Here is a 22,326-nt window from a genome sequence, read left to right on the forward strand (position 1 = left end):
GCCAGTGTTTAATAATGTTGCCGACACTGTGCAGTACTGACATAACAAAATAAATAAATGAAATAGATTTAGAGTAGTGCCCAAGTTTATTTGTGTCACCTCGTTATCCGAATGCCTTGTCAGGCAAACCAGGCAAAATAGTTCATATTGAAGGCTCCAAGGTGGAATGACTTGTTGTTCCGGAAAAGCTGGTGCCTAGATAACGCAGTTCTGTGACACGGGGTCACCTCATACCTAACTCAGGGTCTGGGTGTCAGCCTTATCATTGATGAAGAGATGCTTCTGCCTATCAGTCCATGTGTGGAAATTTACTATGTGTATCTATTTCTTAGCCAATCAGAATCATTCAACCTGACGTGATGATGTATAGTAAGTGATGTGTTAGAGTATAATTGATGTTGTTCTGAGAGTGTACTTTGTGAATCTTGAAACTGACTTCTGCCTGATGAAACTGCAAACTATCTTCAGTAAAAATTTCTTCAATTGACTGCACATCTGACTCAGGGTCTTCATTCATCATTCTGGGTCTTTAACTGTCCCCAACAATATAGTTTATTATCTTACACAAACAGAATACCTTTGAAAATGTGACCAGCAGTTAAGCTTAACGTCAAAACTTTATTAACTTTTTGAAGAGCGTGAACTAAGTGTGAAGAGCGTGATTAATTTGCTTGCCATCTCAAGAATAAAGGGGCTGCTGATGAATATTCATGAAGCCTTGTCTAGTGGAAACAAATACTGGCTCTTGGTTCGTCAGTTTAACGCTCACAGTTATTTTTTCAGACCACGCAAATGCTAAAAAAAAATGCATCCATGGATAAGTATATGTACATGTGCTCTCTTTTTTATTTGTGACAGAGTGATCTGTCACCTCCATTAACGGATGCACTGGTTTTGATAAATTCTAAGCATTTCAAAATAATCGATCTGTTATTTTAATATTTTGAATAGAATATATTCCCTCACATCTGCTGCGGTTTATTTGTGTTCACATACATGCACTAAAGAACATCCGTTAGGGCTCTTAGAACAAAGGAGCGCATATTTGGAGAAATATTGATTTTTTTATCACATGTTTGCAAAATATTTCATCATACAGAATACCATTTCTATTCATTTCACACTGAATTACACTGAGCTAAAACAACGTTTGTCAGTTATGACCTTAGTTATGAGTTATGACGCTGTCCTGTACTCTTCCTCATTCTGAGCTCTGTGAAAATCAAAGCCAAAGAAACATTTCTACACGTGAAACAAGAAGTTAATAAGCACACGATTACGATAGTTTATGGTTTGTGTGTGATTTTCATGCGATTTGGGGTATGTGCATATGAATAAAGAATGTTTACAGTATACATGCTAAGCAGGTGTAACAATTAGCTCCATATAAAATGCTAAATATAACATATTTTAACAACATTACATGACTAAAGTCTACATTAGATTGTGACCGGAAGTTCATACAAACACTCAATGGTTGTTTAAAGGGAGTTTTGAGTAAAAGTATAATCTTTTAAATTGTGGTTATTTTTTATTTTTTAGAAAGACTTCAGATAATACGTAGATTAATGTAACGACAATGACTATGACATCCGGTCACATGATGTTCAAATTAGTGAATCATGATCTCCAAACACATTCTTCGTTGTCTAAAAAGACAACAAGTCTGTTCATGGTGCCTCTAAGTCTACCATGAACGGTCAAAATTGCATCGTGGTGGCTCCCCTGAGAGACATCTGAGTCATACATTAACGTAAACAAAGGGAACCCTTGTAAAATCCCCCCTCTCTGTAAGCAAAACCACATACCTTTGAATCACGTGACAAGCCTCCAGATACTCCACACACACACACACACACACACACACACACACACACACCCCAAGAGACCAACCTTTGTGTGTAACTCAGGATAAGCAATATTTATTTTAAATATATGTACAATTCCATTATGCATGTGTGGTTAGTTTACCTTATAATAGAGGTGTGGTTTCTAATGTGCAGTTTTGAATTCTGAGTGTCTATCGAAAAAATGTTTCTCCCAATTTAGGGTCTCAAATAGAATCATGGTTTTGTAACCCTACCTCAGACCATAAAACTTTACGACCCAGGAAAGCAGACATTCCAAGCGAGTCCCAAACGCACCACACACACACACACAGATTTTCCATTGACTTACCCACATAGGACATTACCAAAATGTTGATATATTCCTGAGGTGCCTTTTGTCATGACCATGTCACATTGGGGTGTCTACGATTTTGTCATATGGTAATCAAAACTTTAAATGTGTGTAATTCTGCATATCTCCTGTAACTTCGCATTTCTACAACCTTCATGTGATGCGTTTGATATCTCTGTAATTCTCTCAATCTAACAGAGTCGAATTCCAATAGCAGAATGCAGTAATATACATTGTTTACACATTTCATATTTCTGGAACCGAAAGGCTTAAGTCAATCGTCACTGTAACTCGAGCCAGGAGACCGTTCCAAACGAACAAAGGGATCTTCCCGCTAGAAAAATCTCGACAGATGATTCGTCCTCCACGAAGAAGGGGACGGTACATGGGACACTGATAAAAGTCCAAACCTTCAGTTTCCTTCTCTCTTCTTCTCTCTCTCTCCTCCTCTCGCTCTGACCTTCCTCTTCTCCCCGGCGCAGCGCATCTCCAAGGAACATCTGAAGGAGGCCCTGGCCTTCTCTATCGAACGAACACATGTTAGAGTCGTTGCTGCGTCCTTTGCAACCAAGATTTGCAACCTCTCCCTGCCCGGGAGATGAATCTGAACTTTCTCGGTAACGTTAAATTCAAGTGAACCTTTACATCGTCTTTTGCGAAACGATCCAGAAGACGAAGCTAGACGCAAACCAGCCAGCATCACACTGAAAGAGTACAACATCTTGCAAGTATCTCTCTCTCTAACAGCTGATTCCTGGTGTCTAGCTCGTAGGTCTGTGAATTAAGTTACCCTCTATCTCTTATCTCTTTATTTCTTTCTTGCTTTCTTTATTTCATGTCATTCATTTCGATCACGTCATGTTTGTTTAAATGTTTGTTTGTTTTATTGTTTGCATTTTACGTACGTTTATATTTGTAGCTTATATAATCTCTAGTGTGTGCCATTTTATTAATAAACCCATTTATACTTTTAACTGTCTCTGTGTTTGAAAACCCACTTTTTATGAAGTCAATGAAATTAAAAGATCTATAAAGCTACATGCTCTATATTATAGACTACTTTGAGTAGTTTTAATTTATAAACCCAAAGGTTTTATGTTCGTGGTCAGAAGATAAAACTTTCTTGGAGTTTGTAAAGGGATACCCCTTCTTAACTGTGATAATCTCACATTTATTCGCTGGACGAATGACTGATGACCAAACCAGTTACAGAACAAGGTAATCTCGACAATTGATAAAATAAATGTACATGCGATTTCTGAATTATTATGACCATGAGTTATAATTATTAATATTTCCAAAATTCCCTATATCCTTGAGCTAATTCGCATTTACCCAGAGTCGTATTTGTTACATTAATGTAGACTATAGTAGGATGAAAGTGGTGTAGATGGGCAATAAAGGCTAATAATGGCTGAATACAAACAAAAGAATAACAAAAATAAATGAAGATTAAATCTCATCCCAGCAGAGGTGTGAAAGTTCTGTGAAGTGAGAACAATAGAACATGAATTGAGCAGTTATCCTTGCCAGACATTAGATAATAGACTGCAAATGGGTGTTTAAAGGGCAATACAATATTTTATTAGCATCTTATCAGCCTTCTCTAAAAACTCACAATGTAAAATTCATAGTTTTAGAGATATCATCCTCAGATCTGAAATTAAGCATGACCACACTCGTGTCTTCAGTTTAATGGTGGTTATATTATAAGTTGTTATACTACATTCACATATTTTTATACATTTAAAAATTATATTCATATATATATATTTTTTTATGTTTGAGCTTATATATCTCCATATTAATAACAGTCTGAGTAATTGAGTCTTAAACTGTAAACTCTAAAGTGTTGACATTCTAAATATATGTTGGTTATGTGTCCATTCAGAATGACTTATGAGCAGATATGTCATTTATGCCCCACTTGCCAAAATGGGGATGTTGGGTAAAGGTGTTAATGGCTATCCACTTTTTAGGAGCACTGCCATCTGCTGTACTGGACAACTGACGTATTTCTCACATGGGTGATGTTAAAGTCACCATGAAATAATAATATTAATATTTTGTAATATGTGATTTTTTTTTTTTTTTTTTTTTTTTTTTTGTGTGTGCCTTTTCTACATGTAAAAAAACACCAAGGCAGCAGGTTGAGGAGGTGACAAGAAGGAGCCAGATAGCAAATCTAGTAATAATGTCACTGATTAAACCCACTGCCTATCACACTCAATAAAATAATCACATTGCTGAGTGTTTTTGAAAGTTCTGTATTTTGTTTGGTTTATCTAATTAACATTACATTATCACTTGTGCTTTTAGGGGGCCAACATTAAAATGTATCTTAAAGGGATAGTTCACCTACAAATTTTAATTCTGTCATCATTTACTAACCCTCATGTTGTTCCAAATATGACTTTTTTCTGTTGGACAGAATTTATTCTAAGAAATGTCTATTTTTATTTTATTTTTATCCATACAATTGAAGTCAATAGGCACTAAAAGAGTTTGGTTATCAACATTCTTCAAAATATCTTCTTTTATGTTCAACAGAAGAAAGAAATTCACACAGGTTTGGAACAACTTGAGAGTGAGTAAATTATAATGTCTCAGTTACGTATGGTAACCCTCGTTCACCGAGGAGGGTATGGAGACGTACGTCATGACCAGAGGTGTCAAAGGTATTCACATTCATTACTCAGGTAGAAGTATAGATACTAGGGTTTAAAAAGACTTCTGTAGAAGCTGAAGTATCAACTCAAGCTTTTTACTCAAGTAAAAGTATAAAAGTACTTGTTTCAAAACTACTTAAAGTATAAAAGTAAAAGTAATGTAAGGAAAAAAAATGCAATTAATGCTCTCTCTCTCTCTCTCTCTCTCTCTCTCTCTCTCTCTCTGTGTGTGAATCAATATTTGACGCGATTTGCCCCGATTTCGCCCTCGCTTACCGCATCTAGGTTTCCTTCGGAGGAGTTTTGGCGCTTCGCACAACCAAATGTGACTACAGCCTCTCACAAGTTAGAAAGACACCACAACGCCAATCAGTTTAGCGATGTGTATTCAGGAGGCGGGACTCAGATCTAAACCGTTTGTGTAATTGGCCAATTTTCTTTTTTTAACGACGACAAGCTGGAATGAAAACAAGCCGAAATTAAATAGGAGTAACAAGGCTATTTTTAAAATGTAAGGAGTAGAAAGTACAGATAATTGCGTGAAAATGTAAGGAGTAGAAGTAAAAAGTCGTCTGAAAAATAATTACTCCAGTAAAGTATAGATACCCCAAATTTCTACTTAAGTAAGGTAATGAAGTATTTGTACTTCGTTACTTGACACCTCTGGTCATGACTGATGAATAGGAAATAGAGTCACTATTACGTACGCTGATCGTAGAGGAATACACATATGGGGTTGACGCAGGGAACGCTAACTATGGACACCCAGCCTAGCACAGGTTCCACAATGCATACGAGTGTAGGCCTGGCGTCAGACGCTTCGCAACGTCTGACTGCCGCAGGGGTGACGGAGGAACTCCATAGGGTTAGCCATTTCTGGGGAACACTACTGGAGCAAATAGACGCATGCATCCGGCCCAGCAGGGCGGGAGTGGCGTTGCAAGCCGACAATAAGAACGGGTCCTTCGTGCTACTGGCCACTGGGCTAACCACTGCTTGGAGACAGCCTTTCCATTTTGCTGGCCTTTGTAACAGAAAAAGAGCTGGTCTGAGGTCCTAAAGCATTGCATTATGTCCACGTAAAACCGCAAGAAAAAAGCCAGGGCTGGGTCTGCCTCCTCCGAGGGCAGCACTTGCAGGTTCACTACCTGATCTTCTGACTCCATAGGTAGAGATGGCGGGCGAGTTGCAACATGCGGCGGGAGCGTAGACCACCTTGTCAGTTGATGTACGCAATGGTCGCAGTGCTGTCCGTACGGACCACAGGTGAACTGTTGTAGGGCACCCGGTACGTACCGCTCTGCCACGCCCATCTCGGGACTCGGCCGTGAAGCCAGTGCTGAAGTCAAGTCAAGTCAAGTCAAGTCAAGTATATTTGTATAGCACTTTTCACAATACAGATTGTATCAAAGCAGCTTCACAGTATTAAATTAAAATAGTACAACAAGGTTTGTTTCTAGTGGAATTTATTGATAAAATCAAATTAGATATACCCAGAATATCCCCAACTGAGCAAGCCAAAGGCAACAGTGGCAAGGAACCGAAAAACTCTATCAAGTGACCTAATGGTGTCCTAAAACTCCATCAGGTGACCCAATGGAGAAAAAAAACTTTGGGAGAACCCAGGCTCAGTCGGGGGCCAGTTCTCCTCTGGCATTTATTAACTAGAGGCCGGATTGTAATTTGAACTGTAAGATTAAAAATATTATATGAATGCCTGGCTGAAGAGATGCGACTTTAATCTAGTTTTAAACTGGGAGAGCGAGTCTGAGCAACGAACACTATCAGGAAGGCTATTCCAGAGTTTTGGAGCTAAATGTGAAAATGCTCTCCCTCCTTTGGTGGTTCTGGATATCCTAGGTATGACCAAAAGCCTTAAATTAAGTGATCTTAAAGAGCGTGATGGATTATAGGGCGATAGAAGATCCGTTAAATAGACTGGAGCTAAGCCGTTTAGGGCTTTATAAGTCAGTAGCAATACCTTGTAATTAATACGGAACTTTATAGGTAACCAATCCAGTGATGATAAAATCGGTGTTATATGATCATATTTTCTTGATCTAGTAAGAACTCTAGCGGCGGCATTCTGGACTAACTGTAGCTTGTTAATTGAGGATGCAGGACAACCGGCTAATAAAGCATTACAGTAATCTAGTCTCGAGGTCATGAATGCATGAACTAACTTTTCTGCATCAGAAACTGATAGCATATTACGTAGCTTAGCAATGTTTCTAAGGTGGAAAAAGGCGTTTTTTGTAACATAAGAAATATGATTTTTGAAAGACAGGTTGCAATCGAGTATAACACCAAGGTCTTTTACTGTAGAGGATAAAGTAACAGGACATCCTACTATATTAAAGTTGTATTGCGAGAGGTTTTGTGGGCGGTTTTTTGAACCGATAAGTAGTACCTCTGTTTTGTCTGGATTTAATAAAAGAAAATTACGCGTCATCCAATCTTTTATATCTTTAACACACTCTGTCAATTTGGATAATTTAGTGTTTTCATCTGGCCGTGATGAAATATATATTTGAGTGTCATCAGCATAACAATGGAAACTAATTCCATGTTTCCTTATAATATTTCCAAGTGGCATCATATATACTGAGAATAATAGAGGGCCTAACACAGATCCCTGTGGCACTCCATAGTTTACTGGAGTTATGATCGATTTTTCTCCATTTAAATAGACAAAATGGTAGCGGTCAGATAAGTATGATCTGAACCAGCTTAATGCTTGTCCTTGAACACCAGTATAATTTTGTAGTCGATCTAAGAGTATTGTGTGATCTATAGTATTGAACGCAGCACTAAGACCAAGTAAAACTAGTATTGAGATACAGCCTTGGTCAGAAGCTAAAAGTAAATCATTTGTGATTTTAACGAGCGCAGTTGGTGCGGTCTGAATCCTGACTGAAACTTTTCATAGATATCATTTTCTTGCAAGAAAGAACACAATTGAGTGGACACCACTTTTTCTAATATTTTAGACATAAATGGAAGATTTGAAATGGGTCTATAATTTGCTATGTTATTATGATCTAATTGTGGTTTCTTAATGAGCGGTTTTATAACTGCCAGTTTAAATGTTCTTGGAACATGACCTGAAGTGGTCTCATATGAAGCAACCCGAGCAGTGTTACTGCGACTGCGGATGCCATATGCCCCAGGAGCCTCTAAAAAATTTCAGTGGGACCGTTGTCCTGCTCTTGATCGTACTCAAGCAGTTCAACACTGACAGGACGCGCTCCTCTGTGAGTCACGCTGTCTGGTTGACCGAGTCCAACCCCATACTGAGAAAAGAGATCCTCTGCACCGGAGAGAGTTTGCTCTTTTCGCAGTTGACCCGAAGTCTCAACAGGCTGAGCACCATGTCCTTGTGTTCGCACAACTGATCCAGGGACTGAGCCATAATCAGCCAGTCGTCGAGATAGTTGAGAATGCGAACATTCTCTCCGTGCTCTCTGAGTGGAACGATGGCTGCCTCCGCGACCTTCATAAAAATGCGGGGCGACAGGGACAGCCCGAAGGGTAGGACTTTCTACTGATATGCCTGTCCCTCGAACACTAAGCGCAGGAACGGTCAGTGTCGAGGGAGAATCGAGACATGAAAGTAAGCGTCCTTCAGGTCGATCACTGCAAACCAATCTCGGGGACGGATGCATTTGAAAATGCGTTTCTGCGTTAACATCTTGAACGGGAGCTTGAGCAGGGCCCGACTCAAGGTTTGCAGTTCCAAGATTGACCATAACCCACCACCTTTCTTGGGTACAGTGAATTAGGGGTTGTCGAACCCTGTCTTCATATCAGCTGGAGGGACCAGCTCGATCATGTCCTTCACCAGTAGGACAGATCTCTGCCCGCAAGACAGGGGCATCGCTGCTCCACACAGAGGTGAACTGAATGCCCCTGAACTTGCGAGGGCGCCGGGCGAATTGAATCGCATAGCCGAGTCTGATGGTACAGATGAGCCAGCGAGACGGGCTGGGGGCGCTAGCCAGGCTTCCACACACCATGCAAGTGGGACCAACGGGACCACGGACATAACCGGGGTGGAGCAGCGAGGTGGAACACAGGGACTCGACTCAGGAGGCATCCCTGAAACGCACATTGCTGCCCGCTGGCGATAGAGGGGGGCGGGAGTGGCAAGGCATGGAAGCGCCGCTCACTGCCATCCGCGCCCTCTTGAGACCCAGAGATAGAGAAGCTGCTCTTACTGAGAATTTGGGTACCGCTGACTCAGTGTTATATGTATATGTTATGTACAATTCAATGTTAGGTTGCATAGTTTAGGTCAGCCAGAACCGGGAACACTCCCCGTAAATCCTGATGTACTTGTTACATCATAAGAAGGATGGCGTCTACGCTAATATTAGTCTCTCTGTTTATCCGAGGTTTACGGCAGTCTGCCGGATCCAGGCCGTATCCAGATCTGATGAAGGACCTGCGCCTGGACACAATGACAACGCAGTCCTGAAGTGTCAACCAGTCCCTTCCCTGTTTACTGAAGTCAGCTGGATCCCGGCCATATCCAGATCAGATGGTGGACCTGCACCTAGACCCATCCATGACGCATCCTGAAGTGCCAGCCTCATCAGCCCTGTGAAGGCCTCATCGACACGACAGCCATCAGCACTGATCCTCAACAAACTCGTCTCCATACCGGTGTGATGACTCTGACTTCCAACCAGATGGAACAGGATAAATATTCTGCATGTTCTGATCTAATCTGACTTCTGACCTGTAATGCTGGCTGGATCATAATCATACACTGTTCGCTCGTTGGCCAGAGGAGAACTGGCCCCCAACTGAGCCTGGTTTCTCCTCCATTCTGTCACCTGATGGAGTTTTGGTTCCTTGCCACTGTTGCCTTGGCTTTTGGCCTGCTTAGTTGGGGACATTTAATATTCAGAAATATTATTGATCTGACTTACTTAAGGTGGACGATGATGCAATCTTCTTCTAGAAACAAACTTTATTTTCATGTTATCACTGTGAAGCTGCTTTGATACAATCTGTATTGTAAAAAGCGCTATATAAATAAAGATGACTTGACTTGACTGAGACGTTGTTTGCGGCGGGACAGAATTTGATTAAACAAAAGATTCTCCACCTGGCCCTCCACCAGGAAAGAGCAGCTGACTCTGGGTCGACAGTCTCAGGGCTGCTGAGACAGGAGACAGGTCATCTGACCGAGGGCCAGCGCTGTGACTTAAAGGCCATCTTTGAATTTAATTTTATAACTTAATTTATACAGAATCTTGTATGAAAAATGTCAATTCAAAAAGACATACATAAGAATACATATGTTTTACAACACCCACGGGCAGAAATTAAGGAAAAAGTGTACCTATTCTAAGCTAGGCTTAAAAAAAACGCCCTTTTCCAGAGAACACGTCATATGACGTAACGACAGGCAAACAAAGGCGGGGGCGCTGCTGCCCTGGACCTGGTTCTCAGTGTGGGTTTACGTAGTCTGAGAGGTGGTAACAGAAAAGAGAGCTTGTCGTTATCGTTATTATATAGTAAGTTTGAGTTGTCACAATGGTGAATTCTTGTGTTTGTTTTGGATGCAACAACTCCAACTTGTCTGGCCATCGGGTCCACCGATTTCCAAACAAGAAACACAAAGATTTCCGTGCTTGGATACGTTTCGTCCAGGCAAAGAGAAGCAATTTCGCTGCCTCCTCGGTGACAAGACACACGGTGGTATGTGAAAAACACTTCACACCGGACAACTACAACCAAGGAGATCTTATGGAATGTCGCATGGGATTTCGACGAAGAGAGTGGGTTAGGCTGGCAAATGGAGCTGTCCCATCGGTGCATGCAAGTCCACCAGCAAAATCTGGTGGGAGTGAAGAGTCCGTTAGCACTAGCAGAGAATCTGCGCGCCGAAAACGGGAGCTTTGCACAGTAAGTCTTATAATACTTTATACAAATTGTTGCATCGAAATGTAGCTCGGCATGTAATTTCTGAGAATGTATTTTTCTTGATGTTATAATGGATTAGTCTTGGCCTGACTTAAAAAGTTAACATTAGCACCATGAAGGCAAGGCACGAAAGCCCACCTAGCTGCTAACGTTAGCTGCCGTCAGCTTACTCTTGTTTACACCCCGTGAGGCTGCACATGAGCCTCCTTACACTTATTTTATTGAACTAATAAGACAGGGTTCCAGACTGCGACCATTTTCTGAGAATGTGCGAGTTAAAATTTTTGTGGTCGCATTTGTGCGAGTGCATGCAGGTTCATGTAACGTTAGCCTACTACTCGGTTAAATTCACGCATGAATTTTCCTGCATTGAACTTGGTTTAGTGCCCGCCAAAGTGAATTTTTGTCCCGCCAAAGCTTTATTTGATCGGTGAGTAATAGATGAACTGCTACGCTTGTGACACTGTGCATGTGTAACTGTAAGAACGAACAGAGAGAGAGAGCCCCTGTCGCGCGCGCGCACTCTCTCTCTTCGGAGCAAAAAGTGTAAACAAGACTTCACCGTCTCCAAAACGCATCCAAGTAATGCTTTACACTTTCGCCTGGCGCGCGCGCGACCTGGGCGCTCTCTCTCTGTGAAGCTGGTATCAACAGGGCACATGCGAGGGAATGCAGCTCGGGACTACTTTGAAAAGATTTAGAAAAGATTAGCAGTCTTTTAAATAATGAATGAATGGGGGATTTTCATGAAAGGAGTACATTTTTTAAAGTTCAAAGTAGATTTTGGGAGAGAGTGCTGCCAGCAAAGACGGGGCGGGTGCAACTGCCACTTCAGATCCTGAAGATGATGGAGATGGAGACATCTCTACAACGGACCCTGAGCCAGTAGTGGTCCATCGTGGATCACAGTGCAACATAAGAGGTTTACATCGTTCATTAGGTAGTTAGCTTATATCTAGCATTCACCATACATGCCATATACAATCACAAATAAGGATTACATGTCAACATTTTTCATGATCTCCATGGTTACTATTTTGTAATTTACACTTTTCAGACAGTAAACATTAAAAATGATTAACTTCATAATGTTAGAAAAATATATTTTGTACAGGGATGCATTAGATAGTGCATGTGTTGTTGCCAATGAATGTACAATGGTGAACAATTATTAAGATGAATCTCTTTCATCTATCTGTACAGGTAAAGCCTCAGATGGTCGCAGATCAACTCCACTGGCCAGTCCTGAACAAAGTGATGATGAATGGTCATTTTCTGATATTATCAACCATTCTGGTGATATGTCATGGAGTCCAGGGGAGGAGATGTTGAGCGAGTCCTCTGAGGAGGAACCAGAAGAGCTGGAATCTCTCAGTGCCAAGGATGAGGCAGTCAGCCTCCATCTCGCACGACACTCACGCTTTAACATCTTATAAAAGATCAATTTTACCAGTACAGTTTGTTTCATTATGGATTTATTAATCGTCTTCCAAGCGGGGCCACTGGAAACCTTTGTATGTTTGTCCCTCCTCTGCAAACTGCCTCCTTATTGCTGACACAACACACAAAGGTATGGCTTTCCTAATGTTCCTGCCTAGTATTCCGTACGCCCAGCGGACAACCTGCCTGTATGCTGTGTATCGGAACTGCCTGTGGTGGAGATTGGGACATAATTACATTTTGATCACACCATGTTTTCATAGTAAACAATTCCAATGGTAAATATTGCATGTCCTGTTGGCTGATATTCTACTGTACTACACAACACCAAAATGGTTTTTATAGTAAGTATATGGAAACCACTGAGTTTAAAAACCTGCTTACCATGATTTACTATTTTGGTGTAGAAAAGCTGGTTCTTTAAATTGCAGTGTGAAATAATTTTTGCTCAAAACATACTCTGGTCTGCTGGCTTGGAGAGGGCCATGCTCCTGTCTGAAGTTCATGTATGCTATCTGCAGCACAAAAGGATTCAGACAGGATGCTTCAAACCCTGGATGGAGTGTGAGGCAGGTAATGTCTTCTGGGGGATCTAGGGTTTGGACAAGGGACCAATAGGCGTCGACCTCCCTACAGCACACACTCTCCACTGCTGATGGCATAGCCTCACATCTACCACACAAGCACCTGTTAAACAAAATGTGCTAAGATAAACTCACTCTCCTTCCTTGTAGCTCTAGTGGTTGGTGTAAGACCTTGTAAGAAACGACATGTAGACTACCTACTTACTTCCTAAAGCTTATGTAAATATGCACTGTAAAAAGACGAGACAAAATTTCACGATAAACTATGTTGTGCAGAAATGCACAGCTTTTCCATCCATGTCCAGACTAGCTGACCGTCACAGATGTAAGCTAACGTTATAGCCTACAGCATTAATTTAGAATCTGGGATCTAAATTCAACATTTTAAGACACGTTGCATATGGTGACAATCTACATGGATGCTTGAAAAACAACAAAGTCGACAGCAATATTGGTAAATATGATTTATTAAAGATACTGCAATGTGATAAACATGGAGACAACGTTAGCCACAATTAGCTATAGCCTGTGGTCACTCACCAAGACACCTGCCCAATTCTCCACCGATTCTCCTCACACCACAACTCTATCTCTCTCCTCTGTCCATTTACCCTTCCCCTTAACTCTGCCTGACCTCTCTCTTGCCTAGGCGACTCATAATTATACGGCAATGGCCCATCGTAAGAGTTTACTTTAACCCCTACTGCAACCTCGTCACTGTCTGACTCCATTACGAAGAGATGAGATTTACCGGCCGTTGCGTCACTTCCGATCAGAGCGTTTTTTTTACAGCGTAAGTAATTTTACTCACACTTTCTTTTAAAAAGCTTTTTTAATGCACATTTATGATTAATTTCTTCACGCAAATCGAGTACCTGCACTATTTATCCACACGTTCATTCACAGGGATCTTCAACTTGAAAGATGGACTTTAAACCATGGTCAGTCACTATGCGCAACTCAACCCCGACTTAGAACTACCCTCGTGCATTGAGTGTTTTGGCCTTCCACAGACTTGTAGGGTGGCCATCACATGCAGGGAAGAGGCAGTCTGCAATTAGCACAGCCGCCCCACCACCAAGGGTAGTGAGAGAGGAAAAACTTTTTCTGCAGATTTTGGCATGTTTGGCTTGCCATATTGGCGCCAATATGCTTCCATACTGCCAAAGTTTATCACACACATCCGGGCAGGCACAGGGGCGGGGCAAGGGCGATTACACACTGAACACTGACATCTTGAAAAAGACGCAATGTCAAACCGTGTATGCTCTTTCAGGAAACTGCTACAACGTACGTTATGACTGACGAAGGGGAACAGAATTTTCATTACCGGCCGGTGTGAACTATCCCTTTAAGCTTTTTTCAGGATTATTGCAAGTATTTTTTTCACTTTGCAATCGCTACAAGTGAAATAAAATGAGTTTATTTATTTATTTGACAAATATTGTGAAAATGAGCAGTGATGACATAACACTATTAATATCTGGAACTTTTCTGCATCTGTAAACTTGACATACTATATAACACAAAAAATCTGCTGTATAATATTACAGATGGGCCTATCACAAATCAACTTAGGAAAATTAAGTTATCTGTAATATCATGCACATTCAATTTATAAAAGCAAAACTAAACCATTTTAGAATATCTACAGTATTTATATAGAAATTTTTATTTATATACCATGTTTTATAACTTTTTATTTAGATCAACTAGAAATAATGATTCATTTACAAACTTTTTTTAACTATTTTGAAATGTAAGTCAATTGGCTGCCTAGTTTTGGAGATTTTGAGAGCTCCGGTCTGCAGCTCTTCCTACTTGGTTTCAGCAGCAGTCAGTTTTCACCATAGTTTTGACAGAAGTGGAAATGGCTGAGCGGAGGAGAGACAGACAACACAGCAACGGCTTCTGATTCACAGTTTTATTTCGATCTCATTAAAAGCATCAAATCTTCCCATAAGTGCACAATGCAAATTACCATTACATGCAACACAAAACACACAAGGTTTTGTAAGCTCACTGTAAATTACACAAATACATACATATCCTGTGACAGCTGTAATTTAATGCACAAATAATGCACAGCCATTCACATTTGTTCTCTGCATAGAAGATATATGAACACGCTGTTGCATCTTTGATAACTTTTGATGCTTATTTTGCAGGGTTTTTATAAGCTTTTTGATCGGTTAAAGGCCCGTAAATACTCACACAAAGACAAATTTATCCTACATGGAAGTTGAAAATGTTTAAAATTAACTACCTTTCTCCGACATTCAAAACTAACAGATAGTAATTAATTTCTATGATGTTCAACACTCATAACTCACTTAAAATTACAGGAAATTTGGTTTATTTCTTCATGACCCTTTAATATGCAAATATGTCACTCAGTTTTCCTTTTTCTGCTGCAACACTTGCCACACACAAATCTAATGGTTAAAAATAGAAAGAGAGTGAATATCAAAACAACTGCAAACAATGTAACTGCAACATCTACTGAGTAATAGGAGTACCAAGGCAGTTTGTAGGACTCTGTACGTAGGTGAGCAGCACCTTTGTGTCTCATTACAAACTCAATCCAAAAGAGGGCGCTATCCAAGGGTTTAACTGGCTTGTCTCTGTGCAGATGAGAGAGTCTCTGCATACTCAGTCTGTAAGATGGTTCATTGATTACTTCCTGTATGGCTGCATGCAGTGTGTTTTTATCTAAAGTTGCGATGGAAACGATCTTGGCTCCTCCCCTTTCTTGCAACCGAAGAAGATTGTCATACTGGTCAAAAAAGAATGGAATTCCAACCACTGGAATACCATGGTACAAAGCTTCTTGAACCCCATTGGTTCCGCCATGTGCAACAAAAACTTTAGTCTTTGGATGCCCTAGAAGATCGTTCTGTGGCATCCAGTCAACCAGTAATGTGTTGTTCCCCAAAGTAGATGGTCTCTTTCCAGTGTATCTCCAAATTACCCTTTGCGGGAGCCGAGCAAAAGCAGTAGCTATTTCAGCTGTTAAATCATCTGGTAGGGCACTGATAAACGCCCCTAAAGACATGATGATAACTCCATGCTCTCCAGAACTTTGCATAAAGTCTTCCAGATCATGTGGAAGGGCCTTTGCTGGTTTACACTGAAAGCCTCCAATGTAGATGATATTTGGCATGGTTGGACGTGGAAATTCAAAAACAAAATCAACCCTCATAAGCCATATATCAGCCCCCTGGAGAAGTTCATAAAAACTTACAGGCGGATGGAAATATTTGTCACAAAGTGCTTGGTACTGTGGCAAATTAAAATAGCTGTACTGAAAGGCCATTAGGAAATAGTGGAAAACGTTTTTTACCCGTTGAAAGAAGTTCATTTTGCCAGTGTTTCCAGATCCTGTGATAGGGATGTAAGACATTGGTGAAGGAGCGATGTCAAAGTGTCCCTCACCAGTAGGGGTCCATCTCACATTATATACCATGGGTAACTTGAGCTCATGAGCCAGGAGAATGCCTGCACCCCATGCCGGATCCGTAAGCATCAGATCATACTGTTTTTCATGCAGTACCTTCATAATTTCCTCACTTTCAAACATGTTTGTTATAAGCTGACATATCATTTTATGCATTTCATACATGTCACTAACCATATCCAAACTCAGCCATACAGCGCTGAGCCAGTACCTTTTTCCTTTTTCGTGTTCGATTAGTTTGGAGAGCATGTCTTCAAGAAATTCTTCATCCATTCCTTTGGTGTTTGGTATGGTTATAGAGTTGTAATAAGTTGAATTCTCCTTTACAAACCAGCTATTATAGGTGCGTATTACATCAATGCTATGCCCTTGACCATGTAAAGCCTTGATGAGGATGTCCATGTTCACCCAGTGACTTCCCTCCACAGGCACCACCAAGATTTTGCCACCATCACAGAGAGAACCAAAAATAATTACGACTGTTATCCAGAGAGAGACAGAATCCATGTTCTTAGAAAATGGTGTCATCTTACCTGTAAATGATAAAATAATTGGATCACGTAATTTTGGATAATATTATTTGTGTAGTTACTTCTGGTAATAATAATGTTGCCGACACTGTGCAGTACTGACGTAACAAAATAAAGAAATGAAATAGATGTAGAGTAGTAGCCAGGGTTTATTTGTGTCACCTCGTTATCGAAATGCCTTGTCAGGCAAACCAGGCAAAATAATTCAGATGGTTACTCTTAAACTCATTCATGAATTCATCTGAAAATGTGAACAGATGTAGTGTAAACGCAGAAAGCAACCGGTCTGGGGCAAAAAAGGTTCCTGGGAAAAAAGTTCCTGGGACAAATTGTTCCAGGGAAATTTCGGTGGAAAAGCGGCATTAGTGAGCTCACTCTGGCCCAACTCTGCCCGCCCACGGCCCTGGGATGAAAATCCAAGGCTGTTCATCCATCTAAGCCATGCAGGGCCATATCTGCCTTCTGGCCAGAGCCTACTCTGTGGCCTGTCAAGCTGGATCCAATCTCCACACGATGGCGGTCCTTCAAGTGTTTCAAGCCAAACTCCTCTGCACTATGAATGACTCCATTCCAGACCTTGCTGCTTTCAAGGAGCTGCGCAGCGCAAAAGACCTTGCTCTGCGCCCTACTAAGACTTCGGCCCAGGCAATCAGCCATATGATGGTCAGTTTGGTGGTGCTCAAGCTCCACCCAAAGTGCCGGTCCTAGACTTCTGGGGGCCCTAAGCAACACTTTGTAAGGGTGCCCCTTTCAATGCGTTCATAAAACCCCCAAAAGGACACCCAACCCCTTAATCTGGTCTTTCAGACCAGTATCACTGTTAAAGAAGCAACAGTCTAAAGCAACAGGGGGGGGTGATGGCATGTTTTTTTTTGCTACATGCCATGGGATTAATCAATGCATGCTGATGAATAATGTATAATAATAATAATAATAATAATAATTAATCTGCATACCCTAGTTTTGCACTGATGTAAAAAGACTGACAGTGACACAATAAGACCTAATGTTAGCAAAATGTTTTAATCTTTTAACTCTTAAAAAAAAAAAAAAACTCTTAAAAAAAACATGTATGTTCTTTAATGTTTGATTATAATTTTACGGTCTTCACATAGGGATGGGAATTGATAAGATTTTATCAATAATAATGCCACTGACGATTCTGATTATCGATCCAATTCTTTATCGATTCTCTTATCGATTCTTGATAGCACTGTGTGGAAAAATGTGGTCATATGCTTTTTTTTTTTTTTAAACAAGTGGTTTTCTTTATTTTGAAGTTTAAGCTTGAGTTAGCAAACTGTACTTTTTTATATAATTTATGTAATAAATATAACCTTATTGTAAAGTGTTACTGATTAGTTACACCGATTCAGACGTCACCTGAGTTCACTGTTGGAAAGATTAGTTGTTAACCATTCATTAATTTATGAATCGGTTCAAAGGAGTCATTAGTTCGCGAATTGGACATGTCGTGCGCGTTGTGTGATTATCCCAGCAGTTAGGACACTGACATCCAAGATTTGTGTCAACATAAAAACATTTCATCACTGTATAGTTTTATTTCGTTTAATTAAAGTGTTGTTTAAGTCAGCTGAATATCCAGAACGCTTTTCAGAGAAGATAAGGAAACTTATTTAGCAAAATTCACACCCAGCAGTAATTCAGAAAAAAAAAGGTCTTTCGACCTTTTACCACCGTGTCGATTTATTTTTGATTAATATGTGCGAGCGAGGGAGAGAGAGCAACACAGCGCCTAGTTTGGAGACGGTGAAGTCGTTTACACAGAGAGTGCGCGCGCGTGCGCGACCGGCTCTCTCTCTCTCTGCTCGTTCTTTCAGTTAAACATACGCCCTGTCACAAACGCAGCCGTTCATCTACATTACTCACCGATCAAATAAGACTTTGGCGGGACAAAAAATCATTTTGGTGGGCGCTAAAATGCAGGAAAATTCATGCGCGAGTTTCCATTAGACTCGCACGGTAGCCAGGCGTCTCATCAAATGGCGAGCTCAGCTCAGTTGACGCTGTGTGCTTCAAGATTCGGACGCAAGTCCTAAGATTCCAATTGGCCAAGAGAAAAAGTGCTAAGATTCCGATTGGCCCAGAGAAATGTCAATTATAAGAATTATCCAATAATGTTTCGCAATTCTAGCCTGCATGGCAGTTACTGTGAGAAACAATATACACCCCCCCCCACCCCCCCGAAAAAAAACTCTCCGGTTCTACGCGATTCACGTAAATGACCCAATTGACCAAGAAAACGGCGATTGTCGCCGAAAAGCGACAAGTTTGCAGGCATGAAAATGACAAAGAATAGAACAAATACAATAGAAAAAAGATGCAAATTAAATAAACAGATTAGCCTACTAAGCGAGAGTACCGCCAAGGCCGGACCACCTCCCATGAACATTGGTCCCTCCCCCCAGTGTGGCGGCCAGCCCCTTGCTACCCGAAGCCAGGCTTGGTAAGCCACCCCCTCAAACATGAATCTGAAGAACGGTCTGTGATCTGGAAATGAAAGTATGCGTCCTTGAGATCCACTGATAAAAACAATCCCTGGGTCAAACCTGCAAGAGGATTTATTTCAAAGTTAACATTCTGAATGGCTGTCTTAACAGGGCATGGTTCAGACATCTCAAATCGAGGATGGGCTTGAGGCTGCTATCCTTCTTTGGAACAAGTGAACTGGAGAGTAGCCTCATCTGATTGTCTCCAAAACCCAATTTGACACACCCGGAGGCTGCCCATGCCACGGCTTGGGTGACAAAAGACTGGAGAGTCGTGAGAGACAGGTAGTGTTGCTTTCGACAACGAAAATTATGACTAAATATCGTCGTCAACGAACCTTTATCACGTGACGCAACGTAAATGCTGGTCATGTGACGATAACTATAATTAAATGTATAATGCAATATTATTGACGAATAAAAACGAGACTAAATGTGGTTTACAACTAAAAACTATGCTTCATTTTCATTGACCAAAACGAGACGAGATGAAACGTTATAACGTTATTTTATAATATTTGTAATATTTAGTTGCATTATTATAATTTTTTTGCAGTATTTCTGTTTCCTGTGTCTCACTTCAGGGGCTGCATCAGGTCGCACTGCGCAGTCTTTCATAGCTAATGCCATGTCTGAGCTCTCAATGCCATCTTGTGGACAAACTAAGTACTGCAACAACTTTAATAATGTAACCTGGATTATTGCATATGTGAATGTTTTTTGATATTTCAGACCACTCACTGTTACGATTCAAACTGAATCGTCAGTAAACTTCAAACTCTGGTTCAACTGAGTCGTATGTGACTCATCATGTCATGCTTAATGCAGCTCAACACAGAATCACGCTATTGTTTCCCTCCAGGGCTCCACTGGAGAAACTCACGATGCTCTATTCATTCAGACAAATCCCACAGCTCTACTGTGGCACTCTTAATTTAACGCTGCTTTGGCCGCTCTTATAGACAGCCATCAGAGCGAGCTGTCATCATAGTCCGCGTGGACATTGTTGATATGCTGGAGCAGAATGGCGTCTAAGCGATTGTGGTGTTCTGTTCTTGGCTGTAATAACGAACACAGCAGTCATTTTGATGTTCCTAAAACCGAACCGCTGAAGACGCAGTGGCTGAGTTTTGTTTTCGAAGCGAAAATTCCCCACGATCAACGTCAATGCTTTCATGTTTGCGCAAATCATTTCTCACCAGACTGCTTTATAAAGGAGAGTCAGTATAAAGCTGGTTTTGTTAAGAAGCTGCTCCTGAAAAAAGGATCAGTACCAACTATTTGTGTTCCTGCTGCACCTCCAGAAGAAGTGAGTGTAACGTTTTATTAACCTTTATATTAATCTTTGCAAATCGCTTGCACGCTTCACGATGAATGCGGCTAAGGTTTTACACTCAGGGTACATTACGGCATGTTTTCTATGTACAACGTTCTCAATATAATTCATAATCCCAAGTTTATAATGAACAACGCGTTATGGTTATTGTGTTATTACAAACTCAATTTGTAGAAAAGCTCATTATCATTTAAAGATACATGCACTTAGATGGCATGCTGAAAACAGCTGTTTTTGACCAGGTAAAATGAGTGTTTTCTTACAATACTAATGAGAATTTTTAATTAAAGTGTATTACAAACTTTTTCATTTAGACCCTAAAGAATCATAATAACTTGTACAAAAATGGCATTATATGACCCCTTCAAACTTACCCACATTCAAATGTTGATAAAAAAAAAAGTATGTATGAAGCTAGAACTGGTCTTTTAAAAACAATACAGTTAAAGGTATATTTCAAGTATAAAAAAATAATACCTAATTGGAACATGGTAGTATATTTAAAGTGCAACAATAATATATATAGTAATTTAAGTATAATTTTAGGTTCACTTAAAGAAAACAAACAATTATACTTGCAGTATAAAACTGCTAAACTAAACTAGTAGTTTACTGAGAGTATACTTAAAAGTGTCCTTTTATAAACAAAAAAAAAATATTAAAATAGTAAACTACTATTATTCTTATAAGTTCACTTGTAGTACAGATGCAGTACAAATGAGAAACATAGATGTGACCTAGTTGTGCACTTAAAGTTTGCTACTGTAACACTTATAGTACACTTAAATGTATATTTTATATACTAAAAAGTCAGCCAATTTAATCCCAAACCATATTGAAATAGTACACTAACAAGTTTACAACTAGTACATTGATATTGTATACTTACTACATAAAGTATACTTAAAAATATACTTGAACATTACTTAAGTATACTTCATAAAATGTATACTTCATAAAAAAATAAAAAAAACACATTGAAGTATACTTTTTCATAAGGGAAACTATTTGAAAAATGTTGAATGAATTCTTGAAACTGTAGAAAACTAAAGATGATCCCTAAAATAATGGAAATTTCACATTTATTTTGAATGTATACACTTTTGCTAAAAAAGCCTGTTGTTTTAATCCATAAATTGTAGATTACTTACAGTTATATTGACTGGCATATGCCTCTTCTTTGTTCGGTGCCGATATCTTTATCTTGGCATATTACTCCTGAAAATGAGCAAACAACTTAAGCATTAAATGTAGTGAGCAACCCACAGAAAGTCCAAAGTGCAAAGTTTATTTGTAACATGATCTATTTGGAACATATATATGTTTACTCGCATGTAAATTTGCTAGTGATATCAAATCTACTGGAAATAATTTCTACTACTTCTCAACACCCTAACTATCCATTTGAACACTTGCTTATTATAAAACAAAATAATGATTGATTAAAGAGTACTTTGGCTCGGTGCTCATTTGACTGCCTACTATCAGAATCTGGATGGTAAACTTGAAAATGAGGGCAATGAGGGAATGAAAGATCACATGAGGGAATGAGAGTTCATGAGGGAAAAGTTAGTTAAGTTAGATTTTAGACTCATAGATCCATTTGAGAAAGGTTAAAGAAACTTATCTCTGTTTGAAGCATATGGTCAAAAATACAAATTTCACTGTAATGACTGAATAATCAA

At 39.9% G+C, this 22,326-nt stretch overlaps 2 protein-coding genes across 3 annotated transcripts in view; both read right to left on the reverse strand.

Moving 5' to 3' along the window:
* Positions 1 to 22,326, reverse strand: part of LOC311290649 (UDP-glucuronosyltransferase 2A1-like) — a 38,881-nt gene that overhangs the window by 6,493 nt on the left and 10,062 nt on the right. The window contains exon 2 of one of the 2 annotated variants that reach the window (XM_084409265.1): positions 21,793 to 21,859. The exons of the other annotated variant lie outside the window; for it this stretch is intronic. The gene's annotated coding sequence lies outside the window, so the exon portion shown is untranslated. The remainder of the gene's footprint in view (positions 1 to 21,792; positions 21,860 to 22,326) is intronic. 2 annotated transcript variants of the gene reach the window in all.
* Positions 14,720 to 21,853, reverse strand: LOC311290650 (UDP-glucuronosyltransferase 2A2-like). The gene is made up of 2 exons (XM_084409267.1): positions 21,793 to 21,853; positions 14,720 to 16,798 (listed from the first exon to the last, which is right to left on the reverse strand). Exon 2 carries the CDS (start codon positions 16,791 to 16,793, stop codon positions 15,198 to 15,200), a length of 1,596 nt encoding a protein of 531 aa, XP_084265393.1. The 5' UTR covers positions 16,794 to 16,798; positions 21,793 to 21,853; the 3' UTR covers positions 14,720 to 15,197.

This window comes from Rutilus rutilus, assembly GCF_951802725.1.
Source record: "Rutilus rutilus genome assembly, chromosome: 5".
Lineage (NCBI taxonomy): Eukaryota > Metazoa > Chordata > Actinopteri > Cypriniformes > Leuciscidae > Rutilus > Rutilus rutilus.